Source organism: Cetorhinus maximus, chromosome 32 (genome assembly GCF_964194155.1).
Source record: "Cetorhinus maximus chromosome 32, sCetMax3.hap1.1, whole genome shotgun sequence".
Taxonomy (NCBI): domain Eukaryota; kingdom Metazoa; phylum Chordata; class Chondrichthyes; order Lamniformes; family Cetorhinidae; genus Cetorhinus; species Cetorhinus maximus.
Window position 1 is genome coordinate 14,897,753 of NC_135910.1, and position 26,810 is coordinate 14,924,562.

General features: G+C 44.6%; 1 protein-coding gene across 1 annotated transcript in view; it reads left to right on the top strand.

Moving 5' to 3' along the window:
* The window catches only part of ppp1r37 (protein phosphatase 1, regulatory subunit 37), a 53,288-nt gene that overhangs the window by 17,790 nt on the left and 8,688 nt on the right, over nt 1-26,810 (top strand). The window contains exons 2-11 of the mRNA XM_078533201.1: nt 246-343; nt 6,637-6,682; nt 9,654-9,754; nt 10,792-10,911; nt 14,643-14,793; nt 16,838-16,993; nt 18,839-18,951; nt 19,707-19,848; nt 21,239-21,405; nt 25,569-26,604. Coding sequence (XP_078389327.1) covers nt 246-343; nt 6,637-6,682; nt 9,654-9,754; nt 10,792-10,911; nt 14,643-14,793; nt 16,838-16,993; nt 18,839-18,951; nt 19,707-19,848; nt 21,239-21,405; nt 25,569-26,604 — 2,130 coding nt within the window. The remainder of the gene's footprint in view (nt 1-245; nt 344-6,636; nt 6,683-9,653; nt 9,755-10,791; nt 10,912-14,642; nt 14,794-16,837; nt 16,994-18,838; nt 18,952-19,706; nt 19,849-21,238; nt 21,406-25,568; nt 26,605-26,810) is intronic.

Below are 26,810 nucleotides of genomic sequence, written 5' to 3' on the forward strand. Positions count from 1 at the left end.
TATGGGAGATTTTCTCTGGCAGAGAAAATCAGAGTGAAAATCAGAATTAAATGTGCCTGCAGATATTGCCAGGCATTGGTGTGTGGGTGCGTGTATGTGTGGGGCTGTGTTGTAGTTGGACTGTGAATTTAAACAATTCCTGCTCCACACTTTGCATGTTACGTACTCAGGAACATGATCTGCTTTATCCGTTAAGCCTGTTGCTGAGTTTAGGTTGTGATGCAGAAATGTGTGCTGTTTTTCAGCCCAGAACGTGACGGTAGAGGAGATCATTGCCGCCTACAAGATGGCCTGCCAGAAGCTGAATTGCAAACCGATTAACAAGCTGCTCAAACAGATCCAAGTAAGGTCAAACTTTCAAAGCATAGTCACCCATGGTGGGATTTGTTAAGTGATGGCACCTTAAGGCAGCATTATGCACATTCTGTTGCAGGGAGTGGTCATGCTTTTTTTTTTGCCAGTTATTTTGCTTGGTTCAACTTGGTTCATCTGGCACCTTTTCTCCATAGGTCATCCTCACTTGTTGCATAATTTACCGATCTAGCCTGATCAAGTGTCCTTCGTTTCGGCAGGTTTATCCCATAACAGCTCAGTGAACAAATTGACTGCGAGCAGTTGTGTGGACTGCTCCCTTCCCAGGTTTGATTCCCGGGTTTGTACTGAGTCAGCTGATGTCATTGGGGGCGGCATTATGGGGATTGGAATTGGCCCTGGGCCAAGCAAGGGAAAAATCAGCCATGGTTTCTGCCACTGATCAATATCCAGCACCCAGTGGTGGAGAGTGAAATGCGTGAGCAAGGACAAGATTAATTTAAACTGTGATGCTCCCTGTGGCCAAACATCCCATGGTATCACTTTCCAGGTTCCCCACCCGGGAGGGGTACTGGAGGGTTACAAATGCTACTGAATTATAGCCATGATGAAGGAAGAGACTGTGGAGAAAACTAGAGGCTAGGGAGCTTACATTCTGTACTCATTGACCGAATGCAGTAAATATTCACTGGTACAAAGCCTGGTGTGGTGTAGAATCAAAGCCTATGGTAAATTTGTAATCAGTTACATAGGAGGACAGAGGAAGGTACATGTGAGATTCATGCCCCACCCTCCTGTGGCATTGTGCCAGTAAAGTCTGTTCCTGTCTAGCACAGAGACACCCCTCCACATCTGTGGTTCACTGTTAGGCTGTGAAATCCAAAGATTTCAAATGATTGAGACACTGCCTTAGGGCTTTGGGTATGGATGGGGAGCCACTTTTAATCTGGTTTGCATGATTTGGATAAGTGTGCCAAGCTTTCAGTACCCACTCGTAATGGCAGCTTCACTTCCTTTTGACCTGTGGGTGCAGCAGCAGGTTGGGTGCAGCCCTGTTCATTTCTCCAAACCTTTTGAGGCAATATCTGCAATTCTGTCCCTTATCAGTGTTGAACAGAGCATGCTGTTGATTACTACTCACATGTTATCAGTGACCGCCTGGAGTGCTGTTTACATGTGGTCACAAGTTTCTGGAGTGCTCTATTGACACAACAATTGTAAATATAGGCTTGTCCCAGCTCCAGTGAAGTATTGTGCTTGGCAGGCCTGAATTTAAAGTGACTGCTCTAGCCCCAGTCACTGGGTCTACACTGCAAGATCCAGGGCTCTACCCATCTTCTGCAAATTGCCCTTGGTTCAGTGTGTTCTTTTTTACAGCTTTTACCCCTCCGTAATCCCTCGAAGGCGCTGACTTTGACTCCACCGATGACCAAGTATGACCCTGTGACTTCCCCTCACTGGGAGAGTGGTTAGGAAAAATGCAGTGGGTTTTTGGAGCACAGAGCACATTACTGATTAAGGGACTGATTAAGACAGAAAAACCTATCTTTCAAAGGAAAGCCGAATAAATATTTGCAGGAAGGGCAGCGGGATTAGTTTTGGATTGATGTAGCCAAATGCCAGCACAGACATGATGGGTTGAATGGTCTCTTCTATACTGTAAACCTCAAGTGGTCCACCAGTAGTTCAGTTGCTCAGTACAACCTGGTATGTGGTATTGGCCATACGGAGCATACAGTGCCCCATGTTCAATCCCTGGACTGGATTGAGTTGCTGATCTAAGTCAATGCAGACATGAAGGCCCTATAACTGTCCTTAAACCTCTGGGCTAGTGAGGGAGGAAGAATCAAGATCCCTGCTCCTGTTCCCTCTGCAGTCTTTCTCGATGAAAAGCCTGATTGTTTGTGCGCTGGGTAGGACAGGGTCATGCTTGACTGTGATGCCTCTACAGTTGAAAAGCCCTCCGCAACTCACTGTGCTCGCTTACACTTGAAGCATCAACAAAAGCAGAACCTTGGGCTGGACAGGAGGGAGGAATAAGAAAAGAACTAGGAACAGGAGCAGGCTATTCAGCCCCTCGAGCCTGCTGCTGCTCCTATTTATGTTCTTGTTTCTCCCTCCTGTCATACATTAAGACCATGGCTGATCTTCTGGAATGAACTTGTTTCAAAAGTGTTTTAAAAGTTCTCAATGGCAACTCACCCTGTGAGCTACAACACCTCAGGCATCTTGTTGACGTCTGCCACTGAGTAAAATGTATACTATCTCGAGGTTCTTTTTTTGTCTCTCTCCTCATTTCTTCCCCTTAACCAGCAGAATCTGTGTCTGCCCCTGTCATCGGTTTCCTGTGGAATTTAGGACCTGCTCTGTAAAGGGGCACAGCTTATTGTAGCCACGTTGACAGTATGGTGTGACATTCCACCTCTTGCTCCAGCATCCTGCTGATGAGAGACTGTCAAATTCCTGTCCTCTGACATGGCTGCTTACGCTACAGCCAAATCCTTGAGTTTCCATCACACAACTGTTAAACACTCCTTTGTTGAGTGGTGATTTTTATACTCATTCCCTAACCCTCACCCTGCCCCATGAATGGTGTTAACTCTTGAGGGCCGTAGTTCTACAGCTGGTGGCTGAACAGATGCCTCAACCAAGTAGCCATTTTTCACATCTCACAAGTTACAGCATAAGACGTAGGAGCAGAAGTAGACCATTCGGCCCATCGAGTCTGCTCCGCCATTCAGTGAGATCATGGCTGATCTGATAATCCTCAACTCCGCTTTCCTGCCTTTTCCCCATAACCCTTGATTCCCTCACTGATTAAAAGTCTACCTATCTCCAATTTGAATATTCTTAACGACCCAGCTTCCACAGCCCCCTGCAGTAAAGAATTCCACAGATTAACTACCCTCTGAGAGAAGAAATCCCCCCTCATCTCCATTTTAAATGGCTGACCCGAAAATCCCTCCATACCCGTAATCAACCTAGTGAACATTCTCTGGACTGCCTCCAATGCCAGTATTATCTTTCCTTAGGTAAAGGGACTAAAACTGCATTGTGGGCAGGCAGCACAGCTGAGTGGATGGTGTTGCCCTCACCCTTGTTCACAACTTTGGTTTATTCCCCTGTGCAGGGCATTGGTGAGACCACACCTAGAGTACTGTATAGTCTTGGTTCCTTTATTTAAGGAGAGATATACTTGCATTAGAGTTCAGAGCAGGTTCACTAGGTTGATTCCTGAGATGAAGGAGTCATCTTATGAGGAAAGGTTGAGCAGGTTGGGTCTGTACTCATTGGGAGTTTAGAAGAATAAGAGATGATCTTATTAAAACATATAAGATTCTGAAGATGCTTAACAGGGTTGCTGAGAGGATGTTTCCCCTCATGGGGAAGTTTAGAACAAGGGGCATAATTTCAGAACAAGAGTCTCCCTTTTAAGACTGAGATGAGGAGGAATTTCTTCTCTCAGACAGTTGTTAATCTTTAGAAATCTCTACTCCAGAGGACAGCAGAGGCTGGATCATTGAATATATCCAAGGCTGAGTTAAACAGATTTTTAATCTACCAGGGAGTCGAAGGTTGTTGAGGGACACAGACAGGAAAGTGCAGTTGAGGCCATGGAACAGTTGAGCCATGATCTTATTGAATGGCGGAGCAGGCTCAAGGGGCCAAATGGCTGACTCCTCCTCCAATTCCTTATGTTCTTACCCCAAGTGCTTCCCAAGTTAATATCATCTAAATTAGCACCAATGTGGGATACAATCAGCAACTTTCTGGTTCCTATGATTTGAAAGCTTCAATCTGGATCCATTTGAATAGATGACAAAGAAAAATTTTACATTTTTATAACACCTTTCACAACCTCAGGACGTGCCAAAGTGCTTTACAGCCATTGAAGTACCTGTGATAGGTAGTTACTGTTGTAAAGTAGGGAATATGGTGGATAATTTGCACAAAGCAAGTTCCTACAAACAGAAATGTGATAATGACCAGATTGTCTGTGTTTTTAGTGATGTTGGTTGAGGGATAAATATTGGCCAGGGCACCGGGAAAGCTCCCCTGCTCTTTGAAATAGTCCCATGGGATCTTCTGCCATCACTGAGAGAGCAGTGGGTTTAACAGCTCATCCAGAAGCCAGCACCTTATACATTGCAGTACTCATCAATACTTCATTGGAGTGTCAGCCTAGACTTTGTGCCTAAATCTCTGAAGTTGGACTGAATTCAACTGACCCGGAGGTGAAAATGCTACCCACTGAGGCAGGGGTCATCCACCAATTCTTTTTTGTATTCTTTCATGGAATGCAGGCATCACTGGCTAGGCCATATTTATTGCCCATCCGTAATTGCCCTTGAGAAAGTATTGGTGAGATGTCTTCTTGAACCGCCACAGTCTGTGTGGTGTGGGTACACCCACAGTGCAGTTAGGAAGAGTGTTCCAAATTTTTGACCCAGCGACAGTGAAGGAATGGCAGTATGGTTCCAGATCAGGATGGTGTGTGGCTTGGAGGGAATTTGCAGTTGGTGGTGTTCCCATGCATCTGCTGCCCTTGTCCTTCCAGGTAGTAAAGGTCACAGGTTTGGAAGGTGCTATTGAAGGAGTGTTGGTGAGTTTTTGAAATGTATCTTGTAGATGGTGCACACTGCTGCAATGATGGAGGGAGTGAATGTTGAAGGTGGTGAATAGGGTGCCAATCAAGCGGGCTGCTTTGTCCTGGATGGTGTTGAGCTTCTTGAGGGTTGTTGGAGCTGCACTCATCCAGGCAAGTGGAGATTATTCCATCACACTCCTGACTTGTGCCTTGTAGATGGCGGACAAGCTTTGGGGAGTTAGGAGGTGAGTTACTCTCCGCAGGATTCCCAGCCTCTGACTTGCCATTGTAGCCACAATATTTATGTGGCTGGTCCAGTTCAGTTTCTGGTCAATGGTAACCCCCAGAATGTTGATGGTGAAATATATTCATCAAGTAGCAGCAAAGCATATGAATGCTTTTTATTTTAGTGAGCCAGCATATCTTTGATGACTTGCCTTCACTCCAAGAGGAGAAGCTCATGTTTTACAGTAGTTGCTCGTTTAGATGCAAATTTCAACCCCCTGATTGACCTCAGGATGCCACTTTTAGATTTTGTGGCCAGACTTTACCCCATTGCCCCCCCGCCCCGATTAAAAGATTGTGGATTCAAGCCGCACTCCAGAGATTGAGCACATAATTTAGATTGAGACTGTACTGTACTGTCTCAGGGACCATTTTTCAGGTGAGAGGCTAAGCTGTAGCCACCTCTGCTGTCTCTTAAAGGAACCCCCATCGCTGAGTGAAGAAAAGCAGGTAAATTCTCCCGGTGCCTTGGCTGATGTTTACCCCTCGACCTGCATCACCAAAATGGGAAATATGACAGTCGTTTGTTGGACCTTGCTATATGCAAATGACCAAATTTTCAAAAGTACATCATTGGCTGTGAAGTGCTTTGGGACGTATTGAGGTTGTGAAAGGACAATGAAAGCCTTTACCTTTCCATGCCCTTGCTCATTTGCAAAACAGACTGCAATTGTCCTTTGTTCTGTTCTGAGCCATCGTTTATCAACCAATCTGTACATAGGAATGTTGTGATACTGCTGTTACACCTCAAAACGCTGTGAAAATGACTTTGTAATAAGCAGCCATGTTGATCAAGTCCACCTGTTTTCATCTCTATAATATCACCTGACTCTGCCCCACCTCAGCTTATCTGCTGCTAAAACTCTCATCCGTGCCTTTGTTACCTCTAGACTTGACTATCCCAACACACTCCTGACCAGCTTTCCATCTTATACGTTATGTAAACTTGGGCTCCTCCGTATCCCAAGCCCCAATCACCCTACGCCTCTTGTGCTTGTTGATCTACATTGGCTCCCAGTCTGAGAAAGCTTCGATTTTAAAATTCTTACTCATATTTTCAAATCCTTCCACAGCCTTGCCCCTCCCTGTATCTGTAATCTTACCCCAGCCAAAATCCTACGGGAATCAGCTCTGGCCTCTTGTGCATCCCCAATTTTAACTGCTCCACTATTGGCAGCCATGCCTTCAATAGCTCTAATCTTTGGAATTCTGTCCTTGAACCCTCTGCCTCTTCACCTCCCTCTCCTTTAAGTCTTCCTTAAAGCTTGCTTACTTTGACCAAGCTTTTGGCCTTCTGTCCTAACACCTCCTTACTGAACTCTGTGTCTGGTTTTGTCTGATAACGCTCCTATGAAGCACCTTAGGATGCTTTACTATGTTAAAGGTGCTATATAAATGCGCACTGCTGTTGGTTTTACAGGTAATTATTGGTCATATTTTCTGTTTTGTAGGAGTTTAAGGAACTGTCGCAGAGGTTGGACTGCTTGGATCTAAAAGGTAAGGCTGATAGTCTATTGCAAACTCTGGAATGACAGAGGAGGAGACATCTTCATGACAAAAAATACATGGACTTGCAATAACTGCAGTAAAATTCTGAGATGGGGGTCTGTAGAGAGTATTCTTCTGAAATTGACAGCATACAGGTTGCTCTCAGAAGTTTGGCTGTTTATATTTAATAGTTTATAGTTTGTGTTACGTTGATATGTGCTCCTATTGGCACTGGCAGCTCTCTAGCACCTCACCATTGTTTGGGGAAGATCAAGGAACTGGTTTACACTCTGCAAGTTTTGGAATAGACCAGATATTGGCCGATTGTTCTATTCCCAGAGAGAAGTGAGCCTCTGGAATGAGTTGCCAGCTCGAATGGTGGGTGCTGACTCTGCCTTCAAGAGGGAGCTGAAACCAGTTACCTGGTTCTTGACTGGGGAAGAGATTGTATAGAGAGGGGTTTTATAGATAACGCCCTGCCTCTATGATCTCCTGGATTGGTTTTGATCGACTGAGAGGAATTTTCCCGAGTGTTTATCTCCTGATCAACCTGAGTTCCTTTCCCTGTTTTGCTGGCCTCTCCCATGAGTCATGAGGCGAGAGGCAAATTCATTGGGCCTGCTGCTATTTCCCTGCCCTGATGTTAGTTTCCTTCTGAGCGAGCCCAGGTTGTAAGTATCAGTCAGTTGTTCAACTATAGGAAGCATCAGAGCTGAGTCCAATCCTGAAACCACCAACCCCCACCCCTGCCTTCACACAGTGCTTGACAACAGGCTTATTGATTGGTAATCGGATCAGGAACCCTGACTTTTTCCCGCCTTCCCTAGCCCAGAACTCACTGAACTGCAGGTCCCTGCTGAAATCTGAACTCATCATAGACAGGAACTCATCTTAGGGCCTCTGGTGTGCCTGGCTTCCAACCAAGTTGGTTAGTGCCCACAGAGACACTGGAAGGAGTCATTTGCTTTATTTCTGATATTGCCTCCAAAGTCCCTTTTTGTTTAATAAACCTTTACCAAAAAGGATTGTGAGAAAACATGATGAAGCTTTGCAATGAAAGACTTGCACTGTGGTGAAAGGTAGACTTTCTTCTTTAATGTGATATGCTTTGCTGGACTGAATTGCAATTATTCTCCTGATGGTCTTCATCATCAATGTAGCACACTGACAGCCTGACTGTATGATGTACCACAATTAAGGAGAAACCTGTTAATGACAAGATCCATATAGGAGCATTGATGGCTGGAGTTGGCAGACCACAGCCTGAGTACTGTGTAGAGTTTTGGTCTCCTTATTTGAAGAAAGATATAATTGCATTAGAAGTAGCTCAGAGAAGGTTCACTCGACTCATTCCTGGGATGAAGGGCTTATCTTATGAATTGGTTGAGCCAATACTTAACTGGAGTTTAAAAGAATGAAGTGATTTTATTGAAACATTTAAGATCCTGAGGGGACTTGACAGGGTAGATACCGGGTGGATGTTTCCATGGTGGTGGGGGGGGAGCGGCTAGAACTAGGGTAGATAGTTTAAGAGTAAGAGATCTCCCTTTTAAGACGGAGATAAGGAGAATTTTTTTCTCTGAGGGTCATTAATCTTTAGAATTCTCTTCCCCAGAAAGCAGTGGAGGCAGGGCCATTGAATATATTCAAGACTGAGTTAGATAGATTTTTGATCAACAAGGGTTTCAAGGTTTATTGGGGTCAGTCAGGAAGGTGGAGTTGAGACTACAGTTAGATCAGCCATCATCCTATTGAATGGCAGAGCAGGTTCAGAAGGGCTGAATGGCCTGCTCCTGAGCCCAATGTTCCTCGGCTCTGAGTGGGCAGCAGTTACGAAGTTAATTTGGTATCCCAATGCCTCTGACAAAGACTAATCAGCCAGGATTTCCTCTGCTGATTTACTATGCAGTGACACCCAGAGAGAGCACACGAGCCTTAGCGAGTTGTCGTTCCTTTGACAACACCTTCCACACCTGTGACCTCTACCACCTAGAAGGACAAGGACAGCAGGGGCATAGGAACACCACCGCCTGCAAACTTCCCTTCAAGTCACACACCATCCTGACTTGGAACTATATCGCCATTCCTTCACTGTTACTGGGTCAAAATCCTGGAATTTCCCCCCCCAACAGCACTGTGGGTATACAAATACCGCATGGACTGCAGCAGTTCAAGAAGGCAGCTCACCACCACCTTCTCAAGGGCAATTAGGGATGGACAGAAAATGCTGGCCTTGTCAGCAATGCCTACATTCCAAGAATGAATAATAAAATGAGGCCATTTAGGTCATCAAGCCTGATCTGCCCTAGCATGAGATTATGGCTGAGGGGAGGCGGTGGCATAGTGATATTGTCACTAGTATTCCAGAGACCCAGGGTAATGCTCTGGGGACCCGGGTTCGAATCCCACCATGGCAGATTGTGAAATTTGAATTCAAGATTAAAAGTCTGATGACAATCGTGAAATTGTTGTAAAAAACCCATCTGGTCCACTAATGTCCTTTAGGGAAGGAAATCTGCTGTTTTACCTGGTCTGCCCAACATGTGACTCCAGACCCACAGCAATATGGGCAATAAATGCTGGCCTAGCCAGCGATGCCCATATCCCATGAATAAAGAAAAAAACTTCATATACTCACCCCATATCCCTTTTTTAATACTTTTGGTTATCAATGCACAAGTGAGGGGATTGAGCTTAATTCCCATTCAAATAGAGCACGTACTCCTATATGAAGACGCAGCAGAGAGCAATTTGAGCTCGTGAGGTCATAACCCAGCAGGTAACCAGAAAGCAATGGGTAAAGTTGGATTTTTTTTTTTAAAAAGGCAGCAAATGTATAAATATTTTCCTTGAAACTTTTGTAAGTAAACCTGTTACAGATTAGATCAGCTAGATGGATGTCTGAACAGAGGAAGAGCAAATCTATCAGTTTATTAAACCCTTGGGATCTTGTGAGAAACAGTTTCTTTTTTCCTTGCAGGTGAGAAACTGGACTACAAAGCTTCTGAGGCCTTGGAAGAGGTTTTCAAACGTGTCCAGTTTAAACTGGTGGATTTGGAGGCAACCAACCTGGATGAAGATGTAAGCTGCTTAAATATTTACGCAAATATATATTTGACATTTTAAATTTTCGCTTCCCTGCTGTCTTCTCTGATGTATTAAACGTGAATGCCATGGTTACACTGCATATTTGAGGTCAGGTTTCAGCTGAGTCCCACATTTGAATTAGTTCCAATTTAAACAACACATATATTGGTATTATTGTTTATGCCAGTGCCAGTTTGGATGGACCCTGCCTCGTCAGCTGGTACATGGATAAGACCGCTCTCTTCATGCTTGTAAATACTATGACTCCTTTGTACTCTCTACTTGGAGATTCCAGCTGAATAGTGACATAATGCACAGTACCTGGTTCTTGGCTGTGTTGGCCCATGCACCAAATAGGCCACACAAAAAAAAAAACTCATTATCCAGCCAGCGGTTATAATTACTGAGATGCTTTCGACCCCAGATTGCCAGTGAGCAAGGTCAGAGGAGTTAGACTAATCTGGAATAAAACCAGCGGCTCAAAACAGAGAAAAGTTCATGTTTCTGGTCCAGCCCTTGGTCAGAACCGTATTCTCTATTACAGTGAGTGTGTTCTCATGCCCGTTCCCTCATACTCTCGTGTCGCTGGTGCTGCGCATAGTATTCATAAACGTTGTTCCAGTAATGTAAAGTTGAGGGTCTCAATATTTGCACTTCCATACCTGAGTATTACTAAACAAAGAGACATGGTGTTGAAGCTTTCCATCTTGTACACATCAGGACAAATGCAAGAATGCTAAATTTCAAAGCGAGCAACAATTTATACTGCAATGAGGAAAGGGTGCTGATTGGTTGGCAAGTCAACTCTGATTAGTAGAGACATTGCCATGGAGAATGCGCCAGGGAACTATTGTCCCCCAAGCCTTTGTTTGATTCAAAAAAGACACAATGCCTGGACGTGTTCTTCTTGCCTTCAGAGGACAGGTCCCTCCGTATGAATATATGTAGCTTCAAAACCTGACAACAGTAAGTTTTATTTTATCAAAGTTATGCAGACTGTCCAAGCAATGTTCACTGTTTTGTTTCCACAGGGTGCATCAGCGTTGTTTGATATGATAGAATATTACGAGTCAGCCACTCAGCTCAACATCTCATTTAACAAACACATCGGGACTCGAGGGTGGCAGGCTGCAGCCCACATGATGAGGAAGGTATGCATGAACCCTTATTGCACCGTTTGACCTGTTGGGTGTTTTCAACTTTGCTGTTTACTTCACTAATTCATTCCCCTCACCTCCCTGAGGGGCAAGGCCACACCACCCACAAGAACACAAGAAATAGGAGCAGGAGTAGACCAAACGGCCCATCGAGTCTACTCTGCCGTTCGATACGATCATTCTGTTATTGGGCTTCAACTCCACTTTCCTGCCCGCTCCCTATATCCTTGATTCCCCGAGAGACGAAAAATCTGTCTATTCCAGCTATAAATGTATTCAACAATAGAGCGCCCACCACCCCCTGGGATAGAGAATTCCAAAGATTCACAACCCTTCAGTGAAGAAATTTCTCATCATCTCAGCCCTAAATTATCGGCCCCTTCTCCTGAGACTGTGCCCCCATATTTTAGATTCCCTGACTATTGGAAACAGCCTCTATGTCTACCCTATCAAACCCCCTCAGAGTCTTGAATGTTTCAATGAGGTCAGCGCTCATTCTTCTAAACCCTCATCGCATTCACCTTCAGGGACCTCGTGAATAGTGGATAATGGCGTCACATGATGTAGCGCAAAACCAGCTTGATTTTTTTTTAAATTCGTTCTTGGGGCGTTGAGTGTCACTGGCAAGGCCAGTATTTATTGCCAATTCCCTAATTACTCTCGAGAAGAAAGTGATGAGCTGCCTTCTTGAACCACTGCAGTCCGTATGGTGTAGGTATACCTGCAGTGCTTTTTTTCTGTAGTGGTTTGATACAACTGAGTGGCTTGCTGGGCCATTTCAAAGGGTAGCTAAAATCCAACCACATTGCAGTGGATCTGGAGTCACATGTAGGCCTTCACATTGAGAATACCCTCCATCGTGTTGTGTGGCACTACCACCGTGCTAAATGGGATAGGTTTCGAACAGATCTAGCAGCTCAAGACTAGGCATTCATGAGATGCCGTGGGCCATCAGCAGCAGCAGAATTGTACTTGAACACAATCTGTAACCTCATGGCCTGGCATATTCCCCACTCTACCATTACCATCAAGCCAGGGGATCAACACTGGTTTAATGAAGAGTGCAAGAGGGCATGCCAGGAGTAGCACCAGGCATACCTAAAAATGAGGTGTCAACCTGGTGAAGCTATTAGATATGCCAACCAGCATAAGCAGCAAGTGATAGACAAAGCTAAGTGATCCCACAACCAACGGATCAGATTTTAAGCTCTGCAGTCCTGCCACATCCAGTCGTGAATGGTGGTGGACAATTAAACAGCTCACTGGAGGAGGAGGCTCCACAAATATCCCCATCCTCAATGATGGAGGAGCCCAGCACATCAGTGCAAAAGATAAGGCTGAAGCATTTGCTATAATCTTCAGCCAGAAGTGCCGAGTGGATGATCCATCTCGGCCTCCTCAGGAGGTCCCAAGAATCACAGATGCCAGTCTTCAGCCAATCCAATTCATTCCATGTGATATCAAGAAACAGCTGAAGGCACTGGTTAGTGCAAAGGCTATGGGCCCTGACAATATTCCGGCAATAATACTGAAGACTTGTGCACCAGAACTTGCTGCGCCCCTAGCTGGTCCAATACAGCTACAGCACTGGCATCTATCCGGCTACATGGAAAGTTGCTCAGGTATGTCCTGTACACAAAAAGCAGGGCAAATCCAACCCAGCCAATTACCGCCCCATCAGTCTACTCTTGATCATCAGTAAAGTAATGGAAGGGGTTATCAACAGTGCTATCAAGCGCCACTTGCTTAGCAATAAACTGCTCACTGCTGCCCAGTTTGGGTTCTGCCAGGGCCACTCAGCTCCTGACAACATTGCAACCTTGGTTCAAACATGGAAAAAAGAGCTGAACTCCTGAGGTGAGGTGAGAGTGACTGCCCTTGACCATGTGTGGCATCAAGGAGCCCTAGCAAAACTGGAGCCAATGGGAATCAGGGGGAAAACTCTCCGCTGGTTGGAGTCATGCCTAGCACAAAGGAAGATGGCTGTGGCTGTTGGAGATCAGCCATCTCCACACTAGGACATCACTGCAGGAGTTCGTCAGGGTAGTGTCCTAGGCCCAACCACCTTCAGCTGCTTCATCAATGACATCATAAGGTCAGAAGTGGGGATGTTCACTGATGATTGCACAATGTTCAGCACCATTTGCGACTCCTCAGAAGCAGTCCATGTCCAAAATGCAGCAAGACCTGGACAATACCCAGGCTTGGACTGACAAGTGCGAAGCAACATTCATGCCACACAAGTGCTAGGCAATGACCATCTCCAACAAGAGAGAATCTAACCATCGTCCCTTGACGTTCAATGGCATTACCATCACTGAATCCCCCACTATCAACATCCTGGAGTTACCATTGACCAGACACTGAACTTGACTAGCCATATAAATGCTGTGGCTACACGAGCACGTCAGAGGCTAGGAATCCTGTGCTGAGTAACTCATCTCCTGACTCCCCAAAGCCTGTCCACCATCTACAAAGCACAAGTCAGGAGTGTGATGGAATACTCCCCATTTGCCTGAATGAGTGCAGCTCCCACAACACTCAAGAAGCTGACACAGTCCAGGACAAAGCAGCCCGCTTGATTAGCAACACATCCACAAAGAATTCACTCCCTCCACCACCAACGCACAGTAGCAGCAATGTGTACCATCTACAAGATGCACTGCAGGAATTCAACAAAGCTCCTTAGGCAGCATCTTCCAAACCCACAACCACTACCACCTAGAAGGACAAGGGCAGCAGATAGATGGTAACACCACCAACTAGAGGTTTCCCTCCAAGCCACTCACCATCCTGACTTGGAAATATATCGGCCGTTCCTTCACTGTTGCTGGATCAAAATCCTGGAACTCCCTTCCTAACAGCACTGTGGGTGCACCTGCACCACATGGACTGCAGCGGTTCAAGAAGGTAGCTCATCACCATCACCTTAAGGGCTCCTGATTTTGCCCTTTCTCATTACTCCACACATCCATCTCCTCAACCGCATCTCATTAGTCGTTTTCCCTCCCTCCTTGATGTTGCCCAAGTTTCTGCGCTATATAACAAGGCCGGTCTCACAACTGTTGTAGATTCTCCCTTTCAGTTTCAGCAATATTTTTCGATCACGTAACACTCCTCCTGCCCTCCTTCCAATTTCTCCGATCAGAGTTAACCTTTTCGTTAATCTGCATTCCCATACTTCCATCTTCTGCCACCACTGACCCCAGATACTTGAAGCTATCCACTGAACCATCACACTGTTTCCCAACACCCACTTCAGTCACTGTACTGCAGTTCAAAATAAAACAAAAAGAGAATGCTGTCTGGAGATTGCACACAAAAGTTATTGACCTGTAAGTTAGCCTGTTGCCTAATGATTACATCAGACAGTGGGAGAACTGTGTCTGGGGCTTTAGCATTAAATAGGTTTAATTAAATTAAACCATTGAATGCATCCCTATGACTTGGTTGATAAGTAAATAAGATTATATGCTAAAGTACTGAGCATTACAGGCCACAGTGGTGGATGATTTAAACTGGGAGTGAATGGAAAGGTATTTAATTCCTCTTGAACTCTGAATGGGTAAGTTTAGTTTGCTTGTGTATGGGAGTGACTGTTCTGTTATTCTGTAACTGAGCATTTTCACTGCTGTTGCATTACATGTACCTGGTTACACATCCTCGATGCAGTAAACAGTCCTCGTCAATCCTCTCCTGGTGAATGTTGTTCTTCTCTGTTGCAGACCAGCTGCTTGCAGTACCTGGATGCAAGGAACACACCTCTGCTCGATCACTCCGCACCCTTTGTAGCTCGCGCTTTGAGGATTAGCAGCAGCCTGGTGGTACTGCATCTGGAAAATGCCAGCTTATCAGGGCGACCACTCATGCTCTTGGGTAAGAAGTTTACAGTTTGCACAGGGAGGTGGGGAGCCTTGATTTACTGGGTTTTGCAGTCATAACTGCCCAGAAGGAAGCCTTTCAACTTATCAGTCCATGTGGCTCTGTGTAGAGCAATCCAATCGTTTCCATTCCCCTGCACCACCCCCACCACCAACTCTGCCCCCAAAGGCCTGCAATTTTATTTTTCTCAAGGACCCATCCAATTTCCTTTTGAAATCTTTAATCATCTCCACTTCCACCACCCTCATAGGCAGCGAGTTCCAGGCCTTTATCACTTGCTGTGTAAAAACACTTTCTTCACATCCCCCTCTTGCCCAAATCTTTAAATCTGTGTAAATTACCTAATCCTTATATCGTCTGCAAATGTTTTAATGAAGGAAAGGTTTGTGCCTATATAATGCCCAATAAAACCCCTCAAAGTGCTTCTTATACAAGGAATTACTTAAAAATTCAGTGACTACTGTTAATGCAACAACTGTTTGGAGTTCAGTAAGACTGATTTGAGGGAAGAATGTTAGTCAGCACAAAAGGAGAGCTCCTTGTTCTTCTTTGAATAATATCATGGGATCTTTAATATCCACTGAAATAACTAACTCATCTGAGGGCAGCAGCTTTGGCAGTGCAGCACTCTCGTAGTAGTGCACTGGAGTGCCAGCTTTCATTGTGTTCAAGTTTTGGACTGGGACCTGAGCTCCTCACTTTAACTCAATGCCCTTCAGCCCTTCGGTTATATTGGATCAGTGAGGAGGCGACAGAAAGTTAAAGCTTTGTAAATGATTCTGAAACTATTGAAACTGACTGAACATCGGTGGAGATACAGTTGTGAGCTCCAGTGATTTACTGGGCTCTATGGTGGCTTTTGTGGTACTAAGGCCGTACTCAATACTTGTTTTCAACTGGGCAACAATAACATGGCTGCAACTGATCCCTGTGCACCTCAGTTAGGGAGAGAATAAAGCCATTTTATGCTCCTTCACTTTTAATGCAATTTAGGTTTCCTGATACAAGTATTTGTATGAATGCTGAACGTAAAGTTAAGGATGCACTTATACTGCAGCACAGCCTAGGCTGATAGGTGTGTAGTTCGTTTTTGCAATGTCCCTGACCATCATTCACTCATTCTTTTGGTTAATGGCTATTTCTTAGAACTGATGATCTTGCAACGTTGTTGCAACAAAATCATTTTGTCTCATTTACATCCTTTGGCCTCTTGATGATTTTCTCCCCTCATCTGAAGATCCAGCCTATTGGCTGATGGCCCCCTATTATCCTCCAGTGGTCAGTTTTCACATGTAACTCTAGACGGTAAGTGTGTGAGCATCAACAGTCTGAGCCTGAGCCCGAGCGGGGTCGTGGCATTGTAACTGAGCCTCTCGCCTTATGTTGACACAAGGAGCAAAGGTCACTGGATAGCGATCAGAAGCAGGATCCCTAGCTTGTTACATACTGCTCTACTCCCTGGCCAATGGCCATTGAGGCCACTGCCCCAGTTGGAGTCAGCCCAGAATAGCCTTGGCTTCAAAAGTAATCAGACGTACTATGTCTGGCTCAGCTACTCTATATGCATTGGCCTGGACATGTGTCAAGAGGCTTTTGCATTCTGAGGATTACCACAACTGAGCTTAGTCCTGTCCTCGCTTGACCTCCACACTATACTGACCTTGTACTTACTAGCAGGGGTCACTAGATTGGGAGCCTTCAATTATTTTATTATTTTTCCTTAAATTCCTATTCTCGCTGCCAATTTTTAGCTATCTCCTCTGGTCCATAATGAACTGTTTTCCCTGATCAGCTTGAAAAGTTCTCTTCACAATCTTGAGACTATCAGGTCAATCCTGTTCCAAAGGAAACAAACTCATGTCCTCGACCTTTCCTCACGAGACAATAGTCCAAACGTCTGGAAAATTAAAGCCAAGTGTTTCAGTTCATGGCCCTCGAGACAGATGAGTGAAACCTCGGTACATGTGTCACAGGGCAGCTTGCCATTCTGGCACACGTATCCCATGTCTTACTGTGTGTCTGTTATTCCTCCCGGCAGCAACCGCGTTGAAGATGAACATGACGCTGCGAGAGCTGTTTCTGGCTGATAACAAATTGAATGGACTGCAGGACTCGGCACAGCTGGGAAACCTCCTGAAGTTCAACTGCACCATCCAGCTGATGGACTTGCGCAACAACCATATTCTAGACTCGGGTACGCAGCATGCTTCCTCTCCCGCCTGCACCTTTCCAAGATCAGCTTTGTGATACAATGGAGCCTCTTATCAGAATGCCCTTCTTACACCAAAAACATCAGGTTCCATTATACATCCAGGTTTTGGGTACCACAGGGTAGCTACACTGGAGCTATGTACGCTGTCTAAAGTTGGTGCAAAGCACCTAATTCTTTCCCTTGGTTTATCATTTTCCTTCTGGTTAATTGGATTGAATGGACAGTGCATTATTGGATTCCATAGGACTACTTTTGTACCATTTTATAAACTCAATCTTGGATGGTGGTTGTTGCCAACAAGCCTAGCATTTATTGCACATCCCTAGTCAGCCCTTGCTGCACGTTTAGATTTAAGAAATAGAAGCAGGAGAAGGTCATTTGGTCCTTCAAAACTATTCCACCATTCAGTATGATCACGGTTGATCTTCTACTGCAACTCCACCTTCCGGCACCGACCGTCAGTGTCCCTTGATTACATTATTATCCAAAAATTTGTCAATCTCGATCTTGAATATACTCGATGACTGAGCATTCATAGCTCTCTGGGGTAGAGAATTCCAAAGATTCACAACCCTCTGAGTGAAGAAATTTCTCCTCATCCCGGTCCTAAATGGCTGACCCCTTATCCTGAGACTTTGACCAGACTAGATTCCCCAGCCAGGGGAAACATTTTCTCAGCATCTACCCTGTCAAACTGATGAAAAATTTTATCTTTCAATTAGATCACTTTACATTCTTCTAAATTCTAGGGAATATTGGTCTACTCTACTTGATCTCTCCTCATGGTACTGTCATCTCATCCCAAAATGATGCCAGCGTTATATAAGTTGGAAGCAAAATACTGCAGATGCTGAAACAAAAAACAGAAAATGCTGGAAAAACTCTTTTGAAGAAGGGTCATACGGACTCGAAACGTTGACTCTGTTTCTCTCCCCACAGATGCTGCTAGACCTGCTGAGATTTTCCAGCATTTTCTGTTTTCGTTATAAAAGTTGGGATGGATGTTGCACTGGACTCGCACTAGTGTTGGCTCAGCTCTTCTGTATTCCAACTTCAGGCTGCATTTAGATTGTAAATATGGCTTCAATTTGAAGCTAAGCCCCATTGCTTTGGTGCTACTGTTAGTCTGAATGTACCCTTAGTCCATTTATAGCATTGCCTGTCTCTGTTTATGGTCTGTGAATTGACCTTAAAAAAAAAAAAATTGAGTAAGATTTAATTCATCCACTGCCTCATTACCAATGATTAAAGGGTACTGCCCAGTGCCATACTGAGCCATTCAGACTAGTAAGCGAATGTGTTCAATTAACAGCCTGTGCTTAGCCTATTGATCTCAGCCAGGGCAGCAATAGGAAGGCCACTGTTGGCCTTCATTGCCCTTAGGCTGAGGAGGGGGGAGGGAGGATGCTGAGCCACAGGTCCTGATAGCAACTTAGTTACCTCTGATAGATAGTGCATGTACGAGGCAGGATTCAGAGGTGTCAGCTGTGGCTCAGTTCATAGCACCCTCGCCTTTGAATCAGAAGGTTGTGGGTTCATGTCCCACTCCCGGAAACCAAGAACTGTGAATGTACTCGAAAGAGTTACATGAGATCTGTTGATAACTCGAAAGAGTTACGAGGCAGGATTCGGTTCACCTGTGATGGCCTCTCCCACAAGCACGTTGTCAAAGCACACTCCCAACATGACCACTTGGGTGAGGTACCAGAGACCGACCTGCAACCCAGGCCCCAGCAGTAACCAGCGCCTGCAGGAAAGGAGGGAGGAAAAATAGCCATAAGTGGATTTCAGGACTGTTTACCAGCATACTATTTGCTTTATTCACAGGCTTGGCATACATTTCTGATGGGTTGAAGGAGCAAAGGCAGGGTCTGGTGACCTTGGTTCTGTGGAACAATCAGCTGACCCACAACGGAATGACTTACATGGCAGCTGCACTGGTGAGTGAGTAACCACGATTGCTTTTTGAAACATGCAGTGTTGCAAACTGGATGCCCCTTATTGTCATCTCAACTTCTAATTTTAAACCTTACATTAATAATCTGGTTTCTGCACACCTTTCCTGTCCACACATATGATTTCTTGTTGTCATGAGTTTTGTTCACACTTTTTGTGTCAATGTTTAACTTTGGAGATTCCTATGCAGTCAGTTATAATAGCATTCGTCTATGTAAACATTCCAGGTAATGCTTGAGTCATTGGTTACGGCCACAAAGTGTAGCCCCACTGTGTCCTTTACCCATCATGAGCAGATCTACAAGGCACTTTAAAATATGTATTACTTCCTCTCGTTTCTTTGTGCCTTCATTTTAGCTCCACTTTATTTATGAATCCCATAAGCCTTTTTTTGGCTAAGGGGTAAGTGATGTTGCACTTTCGAAGATAGGAATACTTCCTGTAGTAGCTGACGCATCACTTTCTAAATCCCTTCATTATCTCAGAAGCTCCAACTGGGACACCCAGAAGCCTTCTCTTTCCCATCAAATTTCTCCAAGCATATCTCGTAAATTAAGTTGGCACCTGTGCATGTTCAACTTTTTAGTGAATTACCAATTTCAGACTAGTTGGTTTCTGCTGCTCTGCACTTTCAAGGGGCTGTAACTGAGAAAGCCTTTAGTTCAAAATCAGCAAGACTGATTTAAGTTACATTTAAACAGAATTTCCCCATATCTTTCTCTCTCTTTCTTTCTCTCAGCCCTACACACTGAGTTTGGAGACATTAAATCTCGGCCATAATGCTATAGGAAATGAAGGCGTACACAAGCTAAAAGATGGACTGATTGCAAATCGATCAGTTCTACGATTAGGGCTGGCGTCTACAAAACTCACATGTGAAGGTAAGAGCCAAACAAAAGACTCGCGGGCAAGTGTGAATCTTGCTGCGTTCTGTGGCTTTCAAACTAGTTTCTTGATAGCTTCTATTGCATTGCTCTGTTTAGAATAGAGTCATAGATTGATGCAGCAAAAAAGGAGGCCGCTTGGTGCATCATGCTTCTGCATGTTTAAGATCTATTCGGCTGAAATCCCTTGATAATAAATTCGTATTGAAACTGACTGGTGTGCAACAGGGCCATATGTTACAGGAAGGTCTTGTTTTTTTTATTCCTGGCCTGTGCCAGATTAACTGAACTCCGTCAGATGAGGCTGCAAATGTCCCACGACCCCTGCGTTATGGGGATGGGGAGGGGAATTAGTGAGACAGGAGCCCCACATGTGATTGCTATCCAGTGATCCATACACACACCCTGCCCCCCTTCCCCTCCCGCCATTGCTGGAAAATGTCCTGGTGAGGATAGGATTGGGCTCAACTGTGATGCACTCCACAGTCAAAGAGCTCACTGTCTGGACCCTTACAAGAAGAATGGTTGCTCAATTGAACTACTACAGGCTTTGGAACTCCAGGAACAGACAGCACCTTCGAGGGAAGAGAAGGGCTGATAATAACAAGAGAGTCCTGTAATTCACCCAGATGATGATTACCACTCTATGTTCTGTCCTTGCCCGTTTCTCGCTCTTCCGAAGATGGTGACTTCTCTCGAACATGCAGTCCTGGGGCACTGTGCCCCTTCCAGCATCTTGTTTTGAGTGTTTGTTATTCACATGCGAGTTTAGACAGTGCATGCTAAATTTAAGCTCACCAGCTGGGCCAACTGTTCAGAGAACTGGTGCCGGCCTCAGTACTTCTGGGATAGAAAGGGAGGAAAAAAAAGACAGGCGGGGTTCCCTGTTCCTGTTCACTGTGTGGTGAATCCTGCTGGAATTCTACCAGCGGAGATGTTGGGTGAGGGTAGAATAAAACTCTGGTGTGGTGCCCTTTCAGTATACTACCTGAGCATGTCTGGACTCACCTACGAAGGGTAGCCATTTAAACAAGGTCAGCCAATGCCCAGGGAGCCACTCAATGCAAGAATCAGTACCTTCTAGAGTGGGGAGGGGGACAAATTAAATTGGGTTTTGCTTTAAAAATGTGTAAGCCTGTTTAAATTGTTTATTCCCCTGGCTAGCTATAGACCTTGGAATTTATCCAACATATAAGTGGGACCTTTACAGAGCAACGATAACTTTATCATTTGCAAGTTAGTTGCTTGGGTAAATTCCATACTGAGGATCTAATCATTAAGTTTCTGGTACATTATTTACAGTAGTGGGAACTGACAGCTTTTAACTTGCTGAGTTACCGTAGGTGAATGGGGTTAGATTGCTGTGGTCTTTTTTCTCCCCCCCCAGGTGCTGTGGCCGTGGCGGAATTCATTGCTGACAGTCCCCGCCTCCTCCGACTGGATCTGCGTGAAAATGAGATCAAGACTGGTGGACTTATGGCCCTGTCGCTAGCCCTCAAAGTGAACCATTCCCTGCTGAGGCTTGACCTGGACAGGGAACCCAAGAAAGAAACCGTTAGTATTTATAGGCATCCTTTTTTTTGAAATGGAAGACTCCTCGTACCATCTCTTCATCTAAATCATTTTCCGGGGCCTCAAAGTAGAAGGTTATTAGCTTGTTCGTGAATAACAAAAAGTTAGCGTGCAGGTAAAGCAAGTATTTAGGAAGGCAAATGGAATGTTGGTGTTTATTGCAAGGGGATAAGAGTACAGGAATAAAAACGTCTTGCTACAATCGTACTGGGCCTTGCTGAGACCGCACCTTCAGTACTGTGTGCAGTTTTGGTCTCCTTATTTAAGGAGGAATATACTTCAAAGAAAGTTTTCTAGGCTGATCCCTAGGATGAAGGGTTTTTCTTCTGAGGAGAGGTTGAGCACATTGGACTTATACTCATTGGAGTTTAGAAGAATGTGACAATCTAATTGAAACATATCACAGAATCTTTACAGTGCAGAAGGAGGCCATTTGGCCCATTGAGTAGGCACTGGCTCGCTGAAAGAGCGTTCTACCTAATCCCACTCCCCGTAACGTTGCACATTATTTCTTTTCAGTTAGCAATCCAATTCCCTTTTGAATACCTCGATCGAACCTGCCTCCACCACCCTTTCAAGAAGTTCATTCCATACTCCAACCACCCTCTGGGTGAAAACATTTCTCCTCACATCACTTCTACTGTAATAAGATTCTAAGGGGGCTTACCAGGGTAAATGCTGCGGGTATGTTTCCTCTCATGGGGGAATCAAGAGCTGGGAGGCACAGTTTAAAGATAAGGGATCTCCCATGAAAGACTGAGATACAGAGGAATTTCTCCTCTGAGGGCCATTCGTCTTTGTTATTCTCTTACATACGAACATACGAATTAGGAGTGGACGTAGGCCATTTGGCCCCATGAGACTGCTCTGCCATTCAATAAGATCATGGCTGACCTGACTGTGGCCTCAACGCCACGTGTCCACCTACCCCACCCCGTAATCTTTGACTCCTTTGTTAGTCAAGAATCTATCTACCTTTGCCTTAAAAATATTCAATGACCCTGCCTCCACCACTGTCCAGGAAAGCGAGTGCCAAAGACTTACAACCCTCAGAGAAAGAAATTCTCCTCATCTCCCTTTTAAATGGATTTTTAAACTCTGTCCTCTAGTTCTAGTCTCTCCCCTAAGGGGAAACATCCTTTCAGCATTCTCTGTCAAGCCACCTCAGGATCTTATTTGTTTCAATAAGATCACCTCTCACTCTTCTGAACTCCAATGGATACAGGATCAGCCTGTCCAACCGTTCCTCATAAGATAACCCCCTCATCCCAGGTACCAGTTGAGTGAGCCTTCTCTGACCTGCTTCTAAAATGTTTATATCCTTTCTTAAAGAAGGGGACCAAAACTGTACCCAGTACTCCAGGTGTGGTCTCACCAACGTCCTCTACAACTGCAGCAAAACAGCCTTACGATTATATTCCACTCCCATTCCAATAAATAACGCATTCCATTTGCTTTCCTAATCACTTGCTATACCTGCATACTAACAATCTCTCTCCATTTCAATAATATGCTTTTCTATTCTTTCTAGCAAAGTTCACATTATATTTCCCACATTATACTCCATCTGCCAAATTTTTGCCCACTCACATAACCTATCTATATCCCTTTGCAGGCTCCTTGTGTCCTCTTCACAACTTTCCTACCTATCTTTGTGTCATCAGCAAATTTAGCAAGCATGCATTTGATCCCTTCATCCAAGCCATTGATATAAATTGTAAATAGTTGACAGCTCAGCACCAATCCCTGTGGCACTCTACACATCACATCTTGCCAACCTGAAAATGATCCATTTATTTGTGGCTAACTAATCCTCTATCCATTCTAATATGTTACCCCTACACCATGAGCTCTGATTTTGCATAGCAGCCTTTGATGCGGCACCTTGTTACATGCCTTCTGGAAATCTAAGTACAGCACATCCACTGGTTCCCCTTTATCCACATTGCTTGTTACTTCCTCAAATAATTCCAGTAAGTTAGTCAAACACTATTTCCCTTTCACAAAACCATGTTGACTCTGCCTGATTGCACTGAGATTTTCTAAGTGCCCCACTATAATCTCCTTAATAACAGACTCCAGCGTTTTCCCTATGAAAGATGTTAAGCTAACTGGCCTGTAGTTTCCTGCTTTCTGTCTCCCTCTTTTATTGAATAGAGGAGTCATGTTTGATATTTTTCAATCTGATGGGACCTTTCCAGAATCGAGGGAAGTTTGGAAAATTAAAACCAATGCATCTACTATTTCAGCAGCCACTTCTTTTAAGACCCTAGGATAAAGCACTGGAGGCTGCATCATTGAATATATTCAAGGCTGAGTTAGACCAAGTTTTGATGTACAAGGAAGTTGAGGGTTAGGGGGAACAAACAAGAAATTGCTGCTCAGGCCATAATCAGATCAGCCATGATTGTATTGAATGGCACTGCAGGCTTGATGGGCTGAATGGACTACTATATGTTCTTTTTTGGGGCGAGAGAGTTCCAGATTTCCACTCCGATTTTTGTGGGGAATTGCTTCCTGATATCACCCTCGAACAGCCCTAATTTTATGCCACCTTGTCCTGGAATCCTCCACCAGAGGAAATAGTTTCTCTCTATCTACCCTATCAAATCCTTTAATCATCTTTAAACTCGTCTTGGTGTAAATGAGGAGGTAGCGCCTAGGAGACAGCAAGCTTGGGCCATTAAGAGTCTTCCTCATACTACTGATTTGTTCTTTTTTTAAATTTAGCAAAAATAATTGTTAGGTCTCAAGAATAGATGACAGCACTTTATCATCTTGAAGCCTCACAAAGTGTTTCACACGGTGAAATGTTGTAACCTGGGTTACTCCATCCAGCCTCCCTGTGAGAGGACGCTTTATCCCGTGAGCCGGGAGCATTTATGAATTAAAATTCACCAGAATCCCTCTGTTTTCCAGTCAGTCAATGCCTTGAAAAATCTCATTCTTTTTAAATGTCTCCATGCTCTCACCCTATCTACAACTGTTATGACCGACGCAGTTGGTAAAGCTGAGTTTTTTTTTTAAATCCCAGAGGGATTTAATTAACCTGTAATTTTAAGTGTTATGTTAGAGATGCAACTCTAAATTCAGGAATCAGACCACCGGTTCTCGAGAGGTTTTAGATTAAGCTAAATGAAACATTTTATTAAGTTTCACAAGTTTTTATATATATATATATATATATATATATATATATATATACACATGGCTACAAATTACTACAATCATAACTTTTAACAAATTCCCAAACTAATCTCCATTAAGGCAACAGCAACCCATAGACTTAACCAGACACCAGGCAAAGCATTTTCACCTTACGCATTCAAAATGAGGTTCTTTTCACTTTGGTTCCTGTGGAGACAGTTGGAGATTTACAGCTGCTTTTGATCTCACATTGCCTCTGCCCTGCACACACAAAACTGCTGAAGTTATACCTAGCACCACTGATTGAATGTAAATTCTCATTGTATCACCAGCCTCTTTAAGCTCCCATTTAACAATAAAACCCCTTTCATAGTACCAATTTTATTAGTAACATAAACATATTGCTTGGTGTCTGCTAGCTAGGTGGTAGTTTTCACCCCACTTCTTGAATGCTCTATACAAAGCAAATGCAAATGCTCTCTACTTCTCTGTTTACATCTCAAAACTAATACACATAAAAGCACCCAGACTAGCTGGCTTTAATCCAATTAAGACACACCTGCAGACTTAACCTCTATTTTAAAAGAAAAATATTTCCCAATAATATTGTATACATTAATAGCTTCATGACACTAACCACCTCCAGCCCCACATCCCACCGAGATCTCTTAAGGCCCTCTAATCCTGGCCTCTTTTGTGCATCCCCTGATTAAATCGTTCCATCATTGGTGGCGATATCTTTAGCTGCATGTGGGCCATAAGCTCTGGAATTCGCTCCCTAAACCTCTCTGCCTCTCTAACTCTCTTTCCTTTAAGATGCTCCATAAAACATAAGACCTAGTTTTGGTCACCTGTCCTAATATCTCCTTATGTTGTGGTCCAGTGTCAAATATTGTTGCTTACTCTCTTGTGGAGTACTTCAGGGCATTTTACTATGTCAGGGGTACTACATAAATGAAAGTTGTTGTGTAACCTTCAGTCCCATTTTTTCCCCTCAGGTAAAGAGCTTCATCGAAACTCAGAAGGCTCTCCTCACGGAAATCCAAAACGGCTGTAAGAGGAACTTCATCTTGGCAAAGGAGAAGGAGGAGAAGGAGCAGAAGATGCAGCAGTCTGCATCAATGCCCGAGATCACCATGATGGTGTGCGATAACAAGGAGGAGCCCCAGAGGAGCCAGGCCCACTCAAAGGCAGAGGAAACAGCAGATGGATCGAGAAATGGAGTCGCCCAAGAAAGTGTACCATCCATAACTGGAAATACTGAAGAAGTGGGCAGTGCCGGTGAATCGAGTGTTACGCCCTCTTCTGTGGAATGTAATACGCAGCCAGCAGCACAGGACGAGTCGGAGAGGAGACCGACACCACCAAGTGTGGTAGGAACACCAAGCCCAGGAAAACAGCAGCTTCAACAGCAGGACCCTTCGGAAACCCCTTCTGGAAAGGAGTCGGTCACCGAAGATGATGGTGATGGGAGCAGCCCGGCAACTGTTGGTGAACAGGCGACGCAGATTGTTTCTGAATTAAAATCCCCGGGGCCTGAGAGCCCAGTATTTGTCAGCTCACCGATAGAGATCGCGTCAAGAGGCAACGAGCGGCTAGTGTCCAGTCCAGGCAGGGGACACAAAGTCTTCTTAGTGACCAGAGTGGAAAGTCCACCAGAAAACCCTAGTAACCAGGACCTGCAATGGCTGAACAAAGCACTGCAAAACAGAAAGAACGGGATCTCCAAAAAAGAGGCAGAATCCCCGTCGGAGCCTTTGCCTTGCTCCGCGTCAGACACTCCGACAACTTTGACTGTCCCGGCCCCTGCCTCAGACGGTAGCTCCCAGTCTGGGAGCCCATCGGACCTGGACAGAGGGACAGATAACTCTGGACACGACTTTGAGACGGTCTGCGCTAAAGACTGCGATCACACGATACGTGGGACTGCCTTACCAAATGGACTGAAAGTGGAGCTTGTACAGAGACTGCCTGAGCCGACACTGCTAACCACAGGCAAAGATGGCAAAGCAGTAAGCTGCAACATTGAGCATGGTGAGTGTGTGCTCTAATGCGTGAAGTCTGACTCCTATTAAATCGGGGCTAATGATCCTCAATTTTATCAATAATGTAATGATCCATGCTCCACTTGTTTCTCTTAAACTGCAATTACAGCACCTTATACCCACATTCACCACACCGAAACTAAGACCCCTTGCATCACCTCCTACTCTATAACTGAACTTTCACAAGACCTTGAA